This window comes from Bipolaris oryzae (genome assembly GCF_000523455.1).
Source record: "Bipolaris oryzae ATCC 44560 unplaced genomic scaffold scaffold_20, whole genome shotgun sequence".
Lineage (NCBI taxonomy): Eukaryota > Fungi > Ascomycota > Dothideomycetes > Pleosporales > Pleosporaceae > Bipolaris > Bipolaris oryzae.
In genome coordinates this window covers 1,139-18,297 of record NW_006911296.1, presented here as the reverse complement: position 1 = coordinate 18,297, position 17,159 = coordinate 1,139, and the positions used below count along the sequence as shown (strand labels likewise).

Sequence of the window (17,159 nt, the reverse complement as noted above, 5' to 3'; positions counted from 1 at the left end):
TAAGAGCCAGGCCCCTCTACCAGTTCGCTTTCCCTCGCAGCCTCTGACGGACCGTGGGGCGGCGGATCGACAGCATGGCGTCCTTTGCACAAACCATTCGCTAGCCTTGCCCTCGACTGCCTCTGGCAGTCCCAACTTACGTGCGTACGTACATATCTGCTACTTGCAGTGAGCATGCACGCCGGGCACGCCTTTTCTTGTTCCCCCCCCCCTTGGCCCTACGCGTCACAGACAGCCATCACCAACACCTTCCTGGCCCCGTCGGCCCATCTCTCCACGGCCCGCTCGCGGACAAGTCCACATTATGTATGTATATATTGCCTTTGAGTGCAAACGCCGCATGTTCAGAGTTTGCTTGGCGCTTCGCACGGGAACGCGATGCGATCGAGGACGGCGACGAGAACCACGCGGCTGGGACGTGGGCTTGACCACACTATCGGATTCAGCTTTGCCTTTAGCCTCAATCCAACCGTGGGCTGGCTCCATGTCCCACGGGCGCCAAGCGACCTCGCAATCGCAACACATCACATTACTCCTCCCACCCCTCCAATGCAGTCACTGTATCACGCCTGTCCTCAGCTCTGCAAACTGGCCCCCGAAATGGTCGCCGAACACTTTCAACACGGCTCACCGCTTTCATTGCATCGTGGTACCTCGTCCGTGCTACACAGAACCCTATACAAGGTTGCATTCCCCACTGCCACACAGGATGCGTAAGTTTTGACCGCGACACTAGCAGTCGCCGACTGACCTCGGGTACTCCGGATTCACACACCTTGGATATGCGCTTTGCACCCCGGCCACCTTTATCTAACGAAAATGAGAATCTAGCAGCACGTCCGGCACTCACAAAAATTGTCGCCGACCACCCAACGTACCACCAGAGCGACTCAAAACAGCGGATCACTCTCCTCGATCGGCACCAACTTTCCTTTCCCCTTGAATGTTTCTACTATGCGCCCCTGTTCACTCAGCATGAACCTTGCTGTCTGATTTCCCACACCCGCCAGCCCCCTCCACCTTTCCAGATCTTCCTTGTTCCTCTTATCGCCCAACGCTTCCTTGGATCTCTTCCAATGGCCTTCTGAAAATGCAATCATTGTCGTCATCTTCTTCTCCTTGATGTCGTAGACTGCAGAGACCACAGTACCCGTCTCCTCAAGCCAATTGATCTGCCAGAGTTCTCCACGACGTATGCATTGGTAGGTTGCTCGTTGGTAGTTTATCCGGCCTGCCATGGGCCCCCCGTGGATAGCGTACACCACCCGGTCAGAGGAGAAGCACCATAATTCATAGCGCCATTTCTCCGGCTTGCCGTTGCTGTCCTGCGCGTCGTAGTCGTAGATTAGGTGCGTGTCCAGAATGTCTTTTTCAAAGGTAGGATCAAGAGGGGTATTCGTGAGGAAGTCGGGGAGATGATCGCCTGGTGCCATGATGGGTTTTGGGAAGACGATTGATCTTAATCTTTTCCAAGGCTTTTTCGGTAAAGAGAAGGAAGTTTGTTCTATCTTGCTTGGGTTTGAGACTCTTTTTAAAAAGGGTACCAAGTCTGTTTGTTCTTTCGCTCGGCGCTACCGGAATCGATGACGTAGCAAGCTTGCACCTGCGGCGGTACATGCTATGCCTTGTCGCGTCATTTGACACTATTGGCAAGACTAACATCAGTGTTCGGGAACTAGACTATTTTATTGCTGGCGGCAGTTTATTCGGTAGTTTCCGCGATGGTTTTTGAGTTACTTAACGTCTTTTTTCGTTAGGATTATCTGAGACTTTCAGTCTATTGCGCGAATTGACAATGGATTAAACCTATGCTGGCTCCTCTAGTCGTTTTTCATCATTATAGGAAACAGCCTGAATAAAGAAAGACAAAATTCTAGCGCATACGAAAATTGAAAGCGGGACTGTATTCCTCTCTCCTTGTATTTACTGAACCGAAGCCATTGTGGTATGCTCTGAGTTCCGGCGCGCAATCACCACTCCGATCCAAGTTCTGTTCGGAAAGCGACAAGATAGTGGCATGGAATGTTTAGGAACAAGGGTGAGAAAGTCTTAAGTTAATGGTCTAGTGTACAGTAACATTAGGGTTTATTGCAAGTCGAGACAAATCGCGTACGTCATGATGTGGGACTTCAGACTCTTTGATAGTGAGACTAATCAAGGCTTCTACAGAAACCATTATCACTACAATCATTGTATTCCACCAATCAGCCCGCCACACCTACTTCCACGTCCTTTTCTTTGGAGTTGTAATCGTTACCCGATGATCCTCTCGCGAGCACTTCTCCGACTATCGTGCTGTCATCTAGTGGCGTAACACCGACTCTCCTTGCTTCAGCCAAGGTAAAGGTACCGTATACATCGATGGGATCCATCTGGCCCATGTCGGTAACGGGGAAGAAAAGGTTCAGCAGATAGAACAAAATACCGCTGATGAAGAAACCTAGATAACGGTTAGTCGATTTTAACTGTCTTCAGTACCAATGCGGAACATGTCACTCACCAATCAAGAAAGCCATGTAGTAAAGTTCCACTAAAGCCCGTGGTGGCTTCGCATCTCCCCTCACCGTCACGACCAGCCCTCCAATCGTAGGAGCCCATCCACACAGCCATGCCGGTATGGCCCGCCAGTTGAATCCTTTGGTGAAGTAGTACTCAGACATTTCTGTTCGATACAAATGCGTCAGGCGGATCCTTCTCTTCCTCAGGATGTAATAGTCGCAAGCCATGATGCCTATGATCGGAGCCAGGAAAACCGAAAACGACGACAGCACCGCGATGAAAGTAGTAGCGCGATTGATCAGTTGCCAAGGTTGAACAATCCACGCAGCCACAAAGGTGATGATTGCGCCACGCCGGATGTTGATGTACCGGGGGAACAAACCAGCGAGATCAATGCCGCCCGCAACGGCATTACCGCAGATGTTCTCAAACATGGCGGTGAAAGCGAAGCCAGCAGATAGGAAAAAGACGCCTGCGCGGGACCGCGACGACCCGTTTCCATTGTCCATGATGCGCATGAGTAGATCCGGTGGGTTCCAATATACCTCCCCGTAAATCTTTTGCCCAGCAGCAGCAGTAACGAGGCCAATGAGTGAGACTAGCACACCAGTGACCAAGCAGCTGCCAAAAGTACCCCAAAGGTAGGACCTTCTTCTACGCGCATACCGCGAGAAATCACTTCCGTTGGTAATTCCCGCCGCCAAACCGCCGATGCTCTGATTAATCCCCGACATGATGAGCCACGAGGTATTCCATTCCGAGCCTGCCGGTACATTTTGACCGGAACTCCACAATGGACCTACTCCCTTTGCGGTGGCTAGGGCCCAGATCATCCATGCCAGCATGCCGACACTGCACCATGTGCACACGACGAGGAAAGGGATCTTGAATTTCTCCGGCCGCAGCCACAGGAAGGGTGTGGATAGGAACCAGAACACGACGAAGCCAACGAACTGCTCAGTTGTAGTCGGGAAGTTGGGGCTGAAAGTATTCCGCATGCGTGCATACGAGGGCCAAATTGCTGTCAGACACACTGCGACGAGACGACCGCCGTTCCAACCTACAAATCTCTCATTAGCCCCAAAGTTCGAACAGTCACATCCAATTCCCCACCCACGGCACTTTGGGACTGGAGATGAAAGGAAGAAACTCACACTGTACTGCATTCCAAATAAAATTCAACATGATCCTTTGCAAAAGCGGTATGAAGCTTCCCCTCAACCCCCAACTATACCGGTTCTGCACTGTGAAGCCAATATGCCACTTTAGCCCCGCCCACGCTATCAGCGTTGAGAAGCCAGCGATCAGGATGCGACTGACGACTATGATGAGCATGGATTGTGGGACGGAGAGCCCCATTGCTGTTTTTCCTTGCGTCAGCAGACTTATCTACTGTTTTAAAAGCATTTCCCCGCAGACATGGTGTATAAAGAAATGGGGATTTGGGGGGAGGAGGAAAAGGTGAACATGGGAAGGGAAGAAGCAGAATACCTAAAAACGTGCTAGGCGTCTGCCAATTCGCCAGATTCAACGATCCGATGGACCAAAATCCGAAGAAATTAAACCAGCCCCATGTTCGACGTTCCGGGGGCAAGGGGATCAAGTCGCGGTTGCTCCATGCGTCTGTTTGTTCGTGTTTTGATTCGTTGCCTTTTAGGCGGAGGGATTGGGGGAGGGAGGTTATGCGGTGTTTGAGAGACATGCTTTTTTTTATTCTTTGGATTTTTATTTTATATTGGAGTATCTGAACATTGAAGGTGTGGGGAGATGGGAAAGTGAGGAGATGGGTAGGAGGGTTGGAAAGGGAGAGGGATGAGCTGAGGAGGAAATGGCGGAAAAAGCAAGCTGAGCAGGGACAGCTGAGTCGTATATCTTTTATCCAAGACAAGAATCAAAGGTATAGGATGTTTATCTTGCGGGACCCGGAGGGCTCGGCGCCGCGCCCCTTGTGCAGTGGCGTCCCGTACATACTCCAGCGGGGATGGGGCAGGGGATGGGGGGGGGAAAGCACTATCTAGACAGCGGGATGGTACGTGGCGATTAGCGCGATTGCGCGGGGATGGCTGGATGTCAAGAGTGTGGTTTGAGGACTAATGGAAAGCTTGTTTTGCTTGCATCATATAAGATGTACTTGCGTGATTTCGAGAGTTGGAGAGTATGTATATGCGCTGGGTGTATGTAATACAAGTAGAATGAGAGCATGCAAGTTTGTAATAGTGATAGCTTGACCGCGCGTTTATCAAGCATACGCCGCAACAGTGCTCGATACTACTTCAGAATGTAACCAATTACCCAGGGGGTATCCGAATCTTCAAGAACCGTATTAATATCGCATCCATGCTCATTGTCCCCAGCAAAAGGCAAGACTGGGGGTGGGAGGAGGAAAGATAAGTTGATAGTCGCTTTCAGAGTGCACGTGGCATGGGATATTTGGGGAAAAGGAGGGGTTCTTCTTATCCGAGCGATGTAGATGTAGTAAAAGATCGGCAGGTGGGGTTGGAGGGGCACATACGATACATTGGCAAACGGCCGTTTGGATACAGAGCCGCGATAGAGGAGATTGGCTGTGTGCAATGATGGCGAGTACCTAGAATTGAGTTTGTTCAGTGTCTATTTGGAGATGGGTTGGAGAGTGGAGAGGTGAATTGGAGATGCACGAGGGTGGGACGGCTGAAGGACGACCATTTTTGTGCAATCGAATACGATCAAGGTGCGACTTCGGGGCTATGTGGCACGGTTGGTCTGCCCCGCCAACACGAATCCACATCATCTTATCAGATGGGAGCAGTGTCACGTCAGAAATGAAGTGATTCGACAGCATCCATTGTAGTTTTTACAACATTTAAATTTTTTCCGCTTTCTCCAAAGAAACGAGTCTTGCTGTTCGCCATGGCTACAACGAAGAATCTGCGAATTGGTGTTGACGTTGGCGGGTGAGCTACGCCGCAACGCAAAGAATGTAGCTGTATCGCGAAACTGACAGTTGTATTATAGTACGAATACAGATGGAGTTATCATTGATCCTACAAGGTCGAATGATGAGGATCGCGGTATTGTTGCCTGGTAATATTTCTTCTCCTTTGCTACGCTCATCAAATCAACTCGCTTGGCATACGTCCCCTATGTACTGACCTCGGTATACGTACCCGAGTCAGGGCAGCCAATTTGTTCCATGTCAAGTAACATGAGAGCTTACAAACACCACCAGGCACAAGGCTCCAACGACAACGGATCCTAGCCATGGAATCGCCAATGCCATCACGACAATGTTCAAATCCGCGTCCGTGGACCCAGCGTCCGTAGCCAGCGTGACAATAGGAACAACGCATTTCGTAAACGCAGTCGTGACTCGAGATCGAACACGCCTCTCCCGCGTTGCTGTGATCCGTCTCTGCGGTCCATTCAGCAAGCACGCACCGCCCTGTGTTGACTGGCCCACCTCCCTCCGCAACATCATCCTCGGACACTACGCACTCCTCAAGGGCGGACTGGAAGTCGACGGAAGCCTCATCTCCGAAATCAAAGAGGAGGAAATCGTAGAGCAATGTCGCATCATCAAGGAAAAAGGAATCAAAAGCATAGTCGTAAACGGCGTCTTCAGTCCCATCGACACAATCGACAAGCAAGAAGAACGCGCCTCGGAAATCATCAGACGCGAACTCGGCAACGACGTCGACATTGTGCTCAGCAAGGCAGTCGCCAACCTTGGGTTCCTGGAGCGTGAAAACGCCGCGATACTTAATGCTTCGATTCTGAGTTTTGCGAGAAAGACAATTGCGTCATTTCAGACGCCAGTCAAGAAGTTAGGACTTAACTGCCCAGTATTCATCACGCAAAATGATGGCACAATACTCAGCGGCAAAGCAGCAAGTCAGTTGCCTATTCGCACGTTTTCGTCTGGTCCGACAAATAGCATGCGCGGCGCGGCGTTTCTAATGGGAAAGCAAGAAAAAGAAGCCATGATGGTCGTTGATGTTGGCGGCACTACTACAGACGTGGGTTTACTACTTGCCAACGGCTTTCCCAGACAGCAAGCCGCATACTCTGAGCTGTCGGGGGTGCGAATGAACTTTTCGTATCCCGATGTCAAGAGTATTGGGCTGGGTGGTGGCAGTCTGGTGCGGAGAGTCGAGGGGAAAATGCAGGTTGGACCGGAATCAGTGGGCTACAAGTTACCGGAGAAGGCACTTGTATTTGGGGGTAGTGTTGCTACTGCGACTGACTACGTTGTTGCGGCATCGTCGGATGTTGCTATTGGTGAGCCGGACAAGGTGCGAGGGAAGCTTCAGGAGGGGGATGTACAGGCTTTCAAGACGGAGACGAAACGCATGCTCGAGAGTATTATTGATACGATGAAGACATCACCAGAAGATCTTCCTGTTCTTCTAGTGGGCGGCGGCGCAGTCATAGCACCGGATGAGCTCAAAGGTGCGAGCAGGGTGATCAAGCCTCGATGGTCGGGTGTAGCCAATGCAATTGGCGCCGCAATGGCACGCGTCAGTGCCGTCATTGATACTGTCAAGTCGACAGAAAAGCAGTCCCAAAAGGAGCTTCTGGAAGAAATTTGTGCTGAAGCTAAACAAAAGACGATTGAAGCAGGCGGCTCAGCGGATACAGTTGCAATTGTGGAAGTAGAAGATCTACCTCTACAGTATGTGGCTAACAAAACCCGCTTCATGGTACGAGCCGCTGGAGACTTTGACTTTTCCCGTGCAGGCGACTTTTCAGACTTGGACGTGACCAAAGACGGAGAAGAGTCGGAAACCAGTCTGGAGGACACCGGTGCCGCCATTGCTGCACCGTCAACCGAAGAGAACACAGACGAAGTTGATGCTGTCACTGAAGTCGACATCGATACCTACAAACCCAACATCAAGAACCGCGAATGGTGGATCTCAGAAACAGATCTCGCATGGATCACAATCGGATGCTACATCCTGGGTACCGGTGGCGGCGGCTCCCCTTACTCAACTATGCTTCGAGTGCGAGGAATCCTTCGCTCAGGCCACACCGTCCGCGTCGTCAACCCAGACGACCTCGCAGACGATGCTCTCGTAGGCAGCGGAGGCGGCGCCGGCAGTCCAACCGTGGGTATCGAAAAGCTGTCCGCAGACGAGTAAGTCTTTTGATCTCCTCAATCCCCACCACAAAGTCACATAAGGAAATTAAAAAAACAAAAAGAACTGACAACAATCCCAGAATGATGGACGCCCAAACCACCCTCCGCACCCTCAACCCCGGCACCGCGGCAACCCACATCATCCCCCTCGAAATCGGCGGCTCAAACGGTCTCCAAGGCCTCGTCCTCGGCGCCTCCTCAAACATGAACGTCCCCTGCCTCGACGCCGACTGGATGGGCCGCGCCTACCCCACAAAATGGCAAACCACGCCCGTCGTCTTCGGCGAGCGCCCCATTGTCTTCGCCCCTGTCGCCGTCGCCGACGGAAACGGAAACACGCTCTACATGCCCACCGCGGCCAGCGATCTCAAAGTCGAGCAGGTGATTCGCGCGGCACTGAGCCAGATGGGGAGTTCAGTGGGCACGGCAGATGCGCCGGTTAGTGGGGCGGAAACCAAGAGGTGGGCCGTTGAGCATACCGTGTCGCTTTCGTGGCGCATCGGACGGGAAGTCGCGCGTGCACGCAAGGAAAATCGCATCGATACCGTTGCCGAAAGCATCATCGATGCGATTGGCGGTGCGGAAACAGGGCGTGTCTTGTTCAAAGGCAAGATCGTGGGGGTTAGTCGGAAATTACACATGGGGCATGTATATGGTGAGGTTGTTATTCAGGGCACTACCTCCGAGTTCTCGGGCAGCACGATTAAGATTCCGTTTAAGAATGAGAATATTGCCGCGTTGAGGGTGCCGGAGAGTGGGGATCGACCGACGGGCGAAGAGAGGAATGAGGATGTGTTGGCGATTGTGCCGGATCTTATTGCTGTGATTGATGCGCAGAATGGGGAGGCGATTGGGACGCCAGAGTATCGGTATGGGTTGTTGGTTTCTGTGATTGGGGTTACGGCGAGTGAGCGGTGGACGAGCCAGCGCGGGATTGAGATTGGGGGGCCAAAAGCGTTTGGGTTGGGCCACTTGGAGTATAAGCCGCTCGGCAGGTTTGTGAAACCTGTTAGTGTTATTGATGAGTACGATGGGAGGGCGTAGTCAAAATAGCTCCCGTGAGTGTATAGGCTGTGAAGATATACATTCTATTTTTTTTTGTCTTGGTCTAAGGAGATTAGGTACGTAGGAAGGTATCTTATGCAGTCTGGACCTGTTTCGCGCCAGGATACAACGGCAAGATAATCTTAACCGCAGCTTCGTAGCTCGTGAATAATATTCCGCCGCTAAACACAGTTCTCCCCAGCCTCATTGTCGTGCCCTTCCAGAATCCACGAACGCCATAGTCGAGTAAAACACTCTTGACGGCTTCGACGGTACTTGTTCCCCTTGCGCTCTGCGACCGCGTCTTGATGACGTCAAAGGGCTGTGTGGAAAGCGTAGTCACAACACCGGCTACGGATCCGTTTGCAAAGTTTACCAGAGTGTTTTGCTCGATATTTCGTTTCTTCTCGTAGTCTTTGAGGATGTTATACGTCCCCAATCGGAACGCCGTCGCGGATGCCTGTTTGAGCGTGGTGCCGGCGAATCCGCGGTAGAGACCTAGGATCCCGTGCTCTTTCCAGATGGTGGTAGTAGCATGCAGACCGGAGCGGAACCGCTTTTCCGTCCTGGCGTCGTCTATCAGGGCGGTTTTGATGCGTTCTGTGGGCGTCACTGCGGTTATGGATGCGACGACTCCTGCGGCCATGCCGGCGAGGAGGTTGCGCACCGGAGTAAGATTACCGGTTTCTGGGTCGGCGAAGGATGCCTTGATTTGGTCGAAGAAGAGGAAGCGGACGCCATCTTTTCCGACGGAGCCCTGGGGTTATGTTGGTCTTGGTGATATGTATGCAGGGTGTTGTGTGCTGGGGACTTGGAACCACACATGCCTTGCCGTGCGTATAGAATGAAGATATGTGGTTAAAACAGAACCAGTAATTGCCTCGTCTCGGAGGCACAAATGTTAAGGAAAAAAAAGAGACACAACACTTACAAACACCAGCGCTCCACATCCCTTGTACAGCGCCCGGATACCCTCGTTCTGGTATATCTGCGTAATAACCAAAAACGGGTTCCGGGGCGTCGGCACCCCCTTCTCAGCTCTCAACTGCACCCTCGTCTTTGCGAATTCGAGCGGATACTATAAGAGGAGAGCAAAAAGAGCATACAATGTAAGTCACGGGGTCAATTCGGAGTTTAGACGCATGTTTGGGTTGTTATTACCGAGAGAAAGCCTTCCACACCGCCAGCAACACCACCGGCTGCGAGCGAAACTACCGCTGGTATATTGTCGTCCTGATCTCGCAAGTTAGTCTCGATCAGCCATGTCTGACGTGCGTTGCAGCTAATGGGGGCAACACTTGCATTGCCGCCGGAAACCATTTGTGTTGGTGGGGAGTTGTTTTTAGGCGTTTTTTTCTTGGTTTTCTTGTCTAATTAGATGAATGCGCTGGTGATAGGTTTGCGGGTTAGGAAGAAATGCAAGGTCAAGGAAAGGGAAACCCGGCCAACCGATTGGGCCTTGCAGTTAGCCGAATCAACGGGACTCGGATGACGCAGCGGCGGCAATACCAAAGCGATATTTCCCGACGCGCGATAATTGGATTATCGCAGTCGTTTCTCGATTTGGGAGGTTTCCAGAAGCATCAGTGTTACCCGAATCGTTCAACGTCAAATACATATGTCTTCTTGTTTGCAAGCTTGGAATGCTGTTTATACGGAGCGCTTTTCCAGATGAAGACTACACTATGTAGTGCGACTGGGACTAAGCAAAGCCCATGGTATCACTCTTCCATCGCAACTAAACTACTAAACCGATTATCCCTAGCTGCAGCATACGACTCCAAGTCCTCATTCCTATCCTCATCATTGCTCTGACCCCGCACATCACGTCGCGACCTGCCCAAACCCTTGAGAACATCCTCCACATTCCACGCGATTCTCTCCGCGCCAATTCGGGCCCCGACCAAGTTCGGCGCACCAGGCCCTAGTCGCAGTCCAGCAAGCCGCCCCGTAACAAAGAGCGGCACGTCATCGTTCCACATCATATCCTCCGTTAGACAAGGCAAACCGCCAACGTACTTGATCGGATGCTGTTTCTGGATCGTCTGCAGAAAAGGTATGGTGCGGATATCCGACTGGATGCCCGTGGCAAACACAATGTAGTCAACGGGTGGAAGACTAACTTGCGACGACGATGTCTCACACGACCAAGTCTTGAAACAAGGGTCCCAAGATACCGATGCGAGCGTTGTGTGCGTGTGTAGAGCAATCTTATCATTAGCAATGTGCGTGTCGAGAATTCGACGGTACCGCGGTGTCATGCTGCCACCGTTTCGGGCGACATTGATCATTTCCCATCGTTCTAGGAAAAAGAAAAGAGTCATGTTAGCCTCGCAACTCGCATACAAAGAGGAGTCGGATGCGTACCTTCGTCTGTATCCGCGGTCCAAAACGCAGCTTGGTTGAAGTTCCGGAATTTGCCGACCCAATCCAGGTCCATGTCAAAGTACTTTACCTTGAGCGGTCCACGCATCAGCATCCAAACTTTATTCACACCTCGCTTGAGCGCGAGGTCGGCTAGCTGAATACTCGTCAGGCCGCCCCCAACGATAAGCAGGCTGGTGCTTTGCCGAGCCTGGATCTTGGCGACAACGTGTGGCGCAGGGAACTGCTTGATCTGCATGGCGTGGGAGAAACCTTCGTGTGGTTCACTGGGTAGGCCGGGCACAGGGGGTAGCGATGGGGCGTTCCCAGGGCCAATGGCTAGTATGACTACGTGAGCGAAGCGGACGCCTTTGTCAGTTGCCACGCGAAATGTCATCCAGTCGTCTTCGGAACCATCATCCGATATAACGCTATCGTGCTCAGCATCCGCGAACTTTGCTATCTCTCCGTATTCGATATCGGTTACGCTTTCTTGGCGGATCATATCGCTGCCAAGGTGATACCGCCGCACTACCTCGTCGCAGTGCGCATGGAACAAATCCGTCTTTGGCGTAAAGTAGTCTTTTCGATCTCTCTCGTCCACGTCGGGCGTCCCACCGAGAAACCTTCCCTGCTTCAGCTTCTTCTTCTTCTTATGCTTGCTGACTTCCTTGCCCGCGATGTTAGGCAGAGCCATAATGTCCTTGCCCCTTTCTTCTTCGTACGTATATGCGAGCAGCCCGTCTCGGTCAGCGGGATCGACGTGGAAGAACATTGGGCTGCGAAGGTAGTCAATGTGGAATGTTTTGAAGAGTCGCTTCCACTTGGACATCCACTCTGCTCCATCAGCATCGAGAACTAGCATGTCTATTGCTTCTTCGGACGATTCCTGATGCTTGCATCCGCAGTCCGAGCTAGATGGGGTTGGGGGCGGTGTTGGCAACGAGTCCTTGTTTTTCCGATAGTTCTTGATGTTCATCTTTTGGCCGTGTTTCTTGATCCAGTGGTATCTCTGGTGTTCATCATCGGTAAATGTAGCTGATGGTGTGCGTTCGCGGAGACGAGCTGCAGCGGCTAGACCAGCTGGACCAGCGCCGACAATCAGAACGTCGTGGATGCGCATAATGGTAATCTAGGTTTCCAACGACCATATAATATGTAGTGATGCAAAAGGAGAGGCTTTGTGAAATATTAAAGAACTCTCCGGGCTCATGTATCGCGTGAGTACCTGTGTACCGTGATGGCTAGGTTTCCCCATCAGGCACGCCCATCACGGTGCTCCAAGGGCAAGCACGAGGCAATGACAAAGACAAGAGACTACCAAATAACAGGCCAGGGAGATCTTTAGTCTTCCAAGGGGGCCTGGAGTTCTTGGCTTGTTCGTGGCCTGGCTGCAATTTGAGGTCAATACAAGACTGGGCGAAAAGAAGATGTAAATAAGAATAGTTTTTTGTTAATAAGTTCATGACATCATTCAAACAGGGTGAAATATTTCCGGACTCTTATTTCTGTCCTCCATGCTGCGAGAGGTTCGCCAGCTCCCAGGACCGCTCACGCTGGACGCCCGATGCGACTGCGCGTCTTCCATCTCAATGGCGCTTGTGATGAACTCGGGGTCGCGTTCCTCTTTTTGCTTGCCTAAGCCACCATTTATGTCCTCTTGGCTCTCTGTCTTCCGGAAAACGTCCCTGAACCCTCGGGGTATCTGTTGCGGCGTCGGCTCAGACCAAGAGGCGTCGGGACGGCGTACCGAGGGCGGCTGTGGCTGGGTGGTGGAGCGACCGTAAGCATTCGCGGAATCATACGTGTTAGAGCTCCAGTTACGAAGACCGAAGACGCGTTGGATGAGTGGGTAGGTCAGTGGAAGGTTTGCACAGAGAATGGCAGTGTACGACTCTCGCAAGTACCAAATTGTCCACTCATTTCCAAAAGGGTGTGTGAAGGAGTAGTACTTGTTGAGGGCAGCAGCAACAATGGTAAAAGTTCCAATGCAAAAGATCAGGCCCAATATGATCTTGTTCTTCTTTGGCAAGCGCACTTTGAACAGAAGCGGCATGGGTATGCTGATTATGATTAAATCGCTGGAAATGTTGAACACGGCATTTGTGATAAGGTGGTTCGTTGCGGCCGAGCATTGTTCTGCGATAATAAGCGCCATACAACAGAGTGCTTGCAATGTGCTTACTTGAGTTTGGAGGGACTGCCCAGTACTGGTTGAACGGCCTGCACCACACACCGAGGTATAGCACCTCCATGACAACAAACGATACGGCGACGTAAATGGAAGTGGCAACTACAATCTTGTGCTGCGGCAAGACGAGAGTCATGCGATTGTACATGATGAGGAGGCAGGCTTTGATGAGCCAGATTGTGAGGATCTGCATTTGTTCTACCACCAAGACTAGCTTGGAGCCATAAACACGAGTATTGACCTCGGCTTGAGTATACTGCGAAATATCGTCATCAGGCGGTATCAGGTTACTGCTGGTTCTGGCGACCTGGTGCATGATGCTGATGAGCACCGTATCCGTGGCCTGGTTGTAGTTCAGCATCTCTAGTCGCTCAGCTCAGTAGCGCGGGGGACATACCATGGCAACCAGAATCAAGTAGTCGTCGAGCTGTAAAGACTTCCATGATCCAAGATGCAGCCTTCGTGAAATCAGGCGGACAATGACGACGAGCCAGCATATGCCATAGAAGATTCCGGCCTCTGGCTGGAGGATGGATACCGACATGGGGCGCGAGATGGCGTCGCCAAAGCGCCGAAGTTGTCGCGGGCGCTGCAATCTGAGCCAGGGGAGTGCGTAGGGCTAGCCGCGCGGCGCAAATCGCTCTGGGCACTCGACTTGGATCGATGGGAACGAGTGGGTATGTCTGGTATGTATGCTGCAGATGTTGTAGTGAAATCAGGAACTGGGTGGCGAAAGTCGCCACGAAGCGTTGGGAATGTCAGCCGTGGGTGGTGCACCAAGGGCTAGGTCAGCAAACTGTGCACTATCTCTCGACCGGTATATGATATCAGTATGCAATCAGCGCTACTCGTTGACATGGGATTCTCTGCGATGATGAGGAAATGGATTTGAAGGTGCTCTCGGAAGTTGCCTGGGGAAGTGTCGCTCTGGGGTAGGGTATCGGTATGGGCTTGTCGCTCTCGAAATCTGGGGGAGTGGGCGCGGTGTCCTGAGTCGAAGAGATGGATGGATGGATGCAGTTGGCAAGGGATCGCTTAGAGATGGAAGTCCCCCCGGACCCAAAAAGCCATGTGCTAAAGCACCGAACGAGTTGCAAGGGCCAGATTCGGTAGAGATGTGTGCTTGGGATGATCTGCACGAGGGGCCCGAGTCCGAGGCGGATGTTCACCGTTGGCACCAATGGGACCGACGACAGTGGCGCAAGTCTGACAGCCTCGACCCAAAACTGAGGTCACCCACAACGGATGAGGGCGGGGGAGCGGTCAACCCTAAATACAGCGTAACTGGATAATCCACGAGGAGCAAGGTCAAATACAAAATTGAATGTGCAGTGATGGAGGTACTGATGATGATGGTGGTGCTTCTTCGGTGGTTCATGCGGCACTGCCTCGGTGGATCCTCGAAAAGGCAATGCAGGGCCCAGGTGTGGTCAAAAACAGTCGAGGATGCGGACTTGTGGTATGTATGTATGGGGGTGAAGGCATCCCACCCCCGTGTTTATCTGGTGGCGTGTATCCTTGACTCGACGAGAGACGTTGGGGGAAGCTTTGGCGACGGCGTCTAGCTGTGACGAGGGCAGCTCACGGTTCAGACGGCACTGCCATCTGTCGCCAGAAGACGGCCCGCGGCCGTAAGCGGAAGTAGCGCGGCGCCACCGAGCTGAGCAGCTCTTGCCTATGGCCTAGTGAAATCGCATGAACAGAGCGCCAGACCACTGCTACCCCAATCACCCTCTCCAAAACATGACAGACTCCATGCTCGACATCGCTTACGACTCGCGTTGCCATCAGATAATAACGCAGTTCCACTTATATTGCGCCCTCCCGCTTCATTCTCTCACATGCTGCTCGCTTAACAAGTCTACCACATAGCACTCCTCGGACACCCACTGTCAGTGACATCCCCTACTATTTCTCTCCGCATCCTCGGCTCCCGCACACAATTGAAGGAAAATAAAATTACTAGCCAATTGCATATGACTGCACTCGACTCGAACGTGTTATAGCCTATTCACACGTCTGACGTCAGCACAGTTCCCATGCTGTTCGAAATTTCTCGTGTGTGTGCAACGAAGAACCCTTAGGCCTCCAATGCACCGCGCTAAAACCACCTCCAATCCATCATCGGTAAGACTACCTGATTTCTATACTTATCCCGACGCCCGCCACAAGTCGGGTTTGGGCTGCAGGCGAGAGGCGACTGCCGTGATACCGGATCAATTGCCATTCGAAGGGCCAGCCGTAGCCCTTTGTCAGTACCTGAGCCTTGCAGTAGCGCAGCTGCGAGGGGAGATCGGTCCCAATCATACGTCTTCCATTCTTCCAGAAGGTGGTGTATAAACTTTGGTGCCTGAAACCAAATCGGAGCCATCCTTCCTACCCACGGAGAAATCGTCCACCTATCAACATCTTCATACTTGATGCACCTGCTATTGCACTTGACTAACAAAAACATGGTTTGGAAATTGCAGAAATTCTCTTGCTATCTGTCAAACACAACATTGCTATGCATGGACCCAGTCCTACCCTCCGTAACCTAAGCCTTTCCAGAAGGTCTCAATTTCTGGTGACACGTCTCTCTGAACCCTATGCCCCTCCCAGACATCCCCGCTCTGATCCAACATGCTCTTCCAATCTCGTATTGCTTGATCCTTCCTGTTGTGCCCCGCAAAATGCACCAAGTAATCGCCTCTCCTGGCCTGGAACTGCTTCAACCCCTCCTCATCCTCTCGATCCTCAAACAATTGTGCTGCACCCCCTTCGTATGCATTAAACCAATGCTGGGGTACATATCTTGTTTTATCCCTGAACTGTTCTGTACGGAGAACCTGTTCCATGGCGGATTGCTCGGTAAATGGGAGGTCAACCTCAGGCCTGTAGTGCCGGAAAGCAAGGATAGCGGTGAAGAGCTCAATCGCCCAACTGTTCACGCGAAGAAGGAATACCCCATTGTTGAGACCGTTCCAGTCTTCAGTTACGAGTAAGTGTGTCGTATTTGCCTGGCCTTGTTGCTCTTCCTTCTGTCCGTCGTTACGACGCCACCACGAACCACGGCGTCCCTTCTCGGGCGGAAGGAAGCTTGAGATCGGCCGGCATTGGTCGAGAATGAGAGTATCACGGTCCACCCATTGAATCCATTCAAGACGTTCCTTCTCTGGTTTCATCATCTCGCGAAAGAGAAGGTCCAAGATATAGGCAGGCTTGTTCCACAGGTCGTCGACAATAGGGTCGCACATGACCCTAACTTCTGTTCCGTGGACCAAAGAGTGGAACAAATGTGTTTGAAACGCCATTTGGTAATGCTCCTTGCCCTCGCCAAAATGCGCCGTGACAATCCCGATGCGTGATCTCTCACTGGCAAAGGGTGAATACTTTCGACATTTTGCGCGCTTGAACGTTGCTGCTTGAATGAACTCGGGCGATACCTCTGGCAGACATTTCGAGTCACCATGGGCAAAAAACTGCGGGACTGATCGCGACGGTGGTCGTGAGTATGGAACTGAGAAACCTTCCGCTGATCCACGATACCAAAGGACGAACGGAGATCCGAGGATCAAAAGACATAACCAAACAAACAATTTACTTGTGAAAATTCCAGGAGATATAAACATCGCTGTGTTGTAAGGAAAACGGAAGACAATACACAAACCACTGGACAGTGACCGCTGAGTTTACAGCTGGTGTTGACCTAATATCATCTTCATGTGACGGCAGCCAGATTATAAAGAGACGATATACAAGCCACCAAAGGCCTCCCACCACGTTCCACAGACGACAAGCAACCAACGGTGACGAGTACTGCGACGTGGACTTCTTGGGCCCATTTCAGCCTCCGCTTCCAGCCGAGCCTTCGCGTCTCCTTATCATCGCAAAAGACAGCGACTCGGACATACTTGCATTGGCACACACAACTCAAGAGCTTGAGTAGGCTCGTGTGTAGTG

At 51.9% G+C, this 17,159-nt stretch overlaps 8 protein-coding genes across 8 annotated transcripts; 1 reads left to right on the top strand and 7 right to left on the bottom strand.

The window, feature by feature from the left end:
• Nucleotides 1-529: 529 nt before the first annotated feature.
• On the bottom strand, nucleotides 530-691 carry COCMIDRAFT_86426 (uncharacterized protein; the record flags this gene model as incomplete). The annotated part of the gene is made up of 1 exon (XM_007686548.1): nucleotides 530-691. The coding sequence occupies one exon, from the start codon at nucleotides 689-691 to the stop codon at nucleotides 530-532; it is 162 nt and encodes a 53-aa protein (XP_007684738.1).
• Nucleotides 692-890: 199 nt separating this feature from the next.
• Nucleotides 891-1,433, bottom strand: COCMIDRAFT_23473 (uncharacterized protein; the record flags this gene model as incomplete). The annotated part of the gene is made up of 1 exon (XM_007686506.1): nucleotides 891-1,433. The coding sequence occupies one exon, from the start codon at nucleotides 1,431-1,433 to the stop codon at nucleotides 891-893; it is 543 nt and encodes a 180-aa protein (XP_007684696.1).
• A 771-nt stretch (nucleotides 1,434-2,204) lies between these two features.
• Nucleotides 2,205-4,201, bottom strand: COCMIDRAFT_33771 (uncharacterized protein; the record flags this gene model as incomplete). The annotated part of the gene is made up of 4 exons (XM_007686526.1): nucleotides 2,205-2,440; nucleotides 2,501-3,559; nucleotides 3,654-3,860; nucleotides 3,991-4,201. 4 exons carry the CDS (start codon nucleotides 4,199-4,201, stop codon nucleotides 2,205-2,207), a joined length of 1,713 nt encoding a protein of 570 aa, XP_007684716.1.
• A 1,187-nt stretch (nucleotides 4,202-5,388) lies between these two features.
• COCMIDRAFT_23471 (uncharacterized protein) lies at nucleotides 5,389-8,662 on the top strand (the record flags this gene model as incomplete). The annotated part of the gene is made up of 4 exons (XM_007686505.1): nucleotides 5,389-5,432; nucleotides 5,494-5,562; nucleotides 5,708-7,615; nucleotides 7,699-8,662. The coding sequence occupies 4 exons, from the start codon at nucleotides 5,389-5,391 to the stop codon at nucleotides 8,660-8,662; spliced, it is 2,985 nt and encodes a 994-aa protein (XP_007684695.1).
• A 94-nt stretch (nucleotides 8,663-8,756) lies between these two features.
• COCMIDRAFT_33769 (uncharacterized protein) lies at nucleotides 8,757-9,982 on the bottom strand (the record flags this gene model as incomplete). The annotated part of the gene is made up of 4 exons (XM_007686525.1): nucleotides 8,757-9,419; nucleotides 9,594-9,740; nucleotides 9,824-9,895; nucleotides 9,965-9,982. 4 exons carry the CDS (start codon nucleotides 9,980-9,982, stop codon nucleotides 8,757-8,759), a joined length of 900 nt encoding a protein of 299 aa, XP_007684715.1.
• A 401-nt stretch (nucleotides 9,983-10,383) lies between these two features.
• On the bottom strand, nucleotides 10,384-12,149 carry COCMIDRAFT_86387 (uncharacterized protein; the record flags this gene model as incomplete). The annotated part of the gene is made up of 2 exons (XM_007686547.1): nucleotides 10,384-10,964; nucleotides 11,030-12,149. The coding sequence occupies 2 exons, from the start codon at nucleotides 12,147-12,149 to the stop codon at nucleotides 10,384-10,386; spliced, it is 1,701 nt and encodes a 566-aa protein (XP_007684737.1).
• A 351-nt stretch (nucleotides 12,150-12,500) lies between these two features.
• Nucleotides 12,501-13,761, bottom strand: COCMIDRAFT_86490 (uncharacterized protein; the record flags this gene model as incomplete). The annotated part of the gene is made up of 3 exons (XM_007686546.1): nucleotides 12,501-13,165; nucleotides 13,212-13,560; nucleotides 13,615-13,761. 3 exons carry the CDS (start codon nucleotides 13,759-13,761, stop codon nucleotides 12,501-12,503), a joined length of 1,161 nt encoding a protein of 386 aa, XP_007684736.1.
• A 1,978-nt stretch (nucleotides 13,762-15,739) lies between these two features.
• On the bottom strand, nucleotides 15,740-16,781 carry COCMIDRAFT_33766 (glycosyltransferase family 34 protein; the record flags this gene model as incomplete). The annotated part of the gene is made up of 2 exons (XM_007686524.1): nucleotides 15,740-16,678; nucleotides 16,758-16,781. The coding sequence occupies 2 exons, from the start codon at nucleotides 16,779-16,781 to the stop codon at nucleotides 15,740-15,742; spliced, it is 963 nt and encodes a 320-aa protein (XP_007684714.1).
• Between the last annotated feature and the right edge of the window lie 378 nt (nucleotides 16,782-17,159).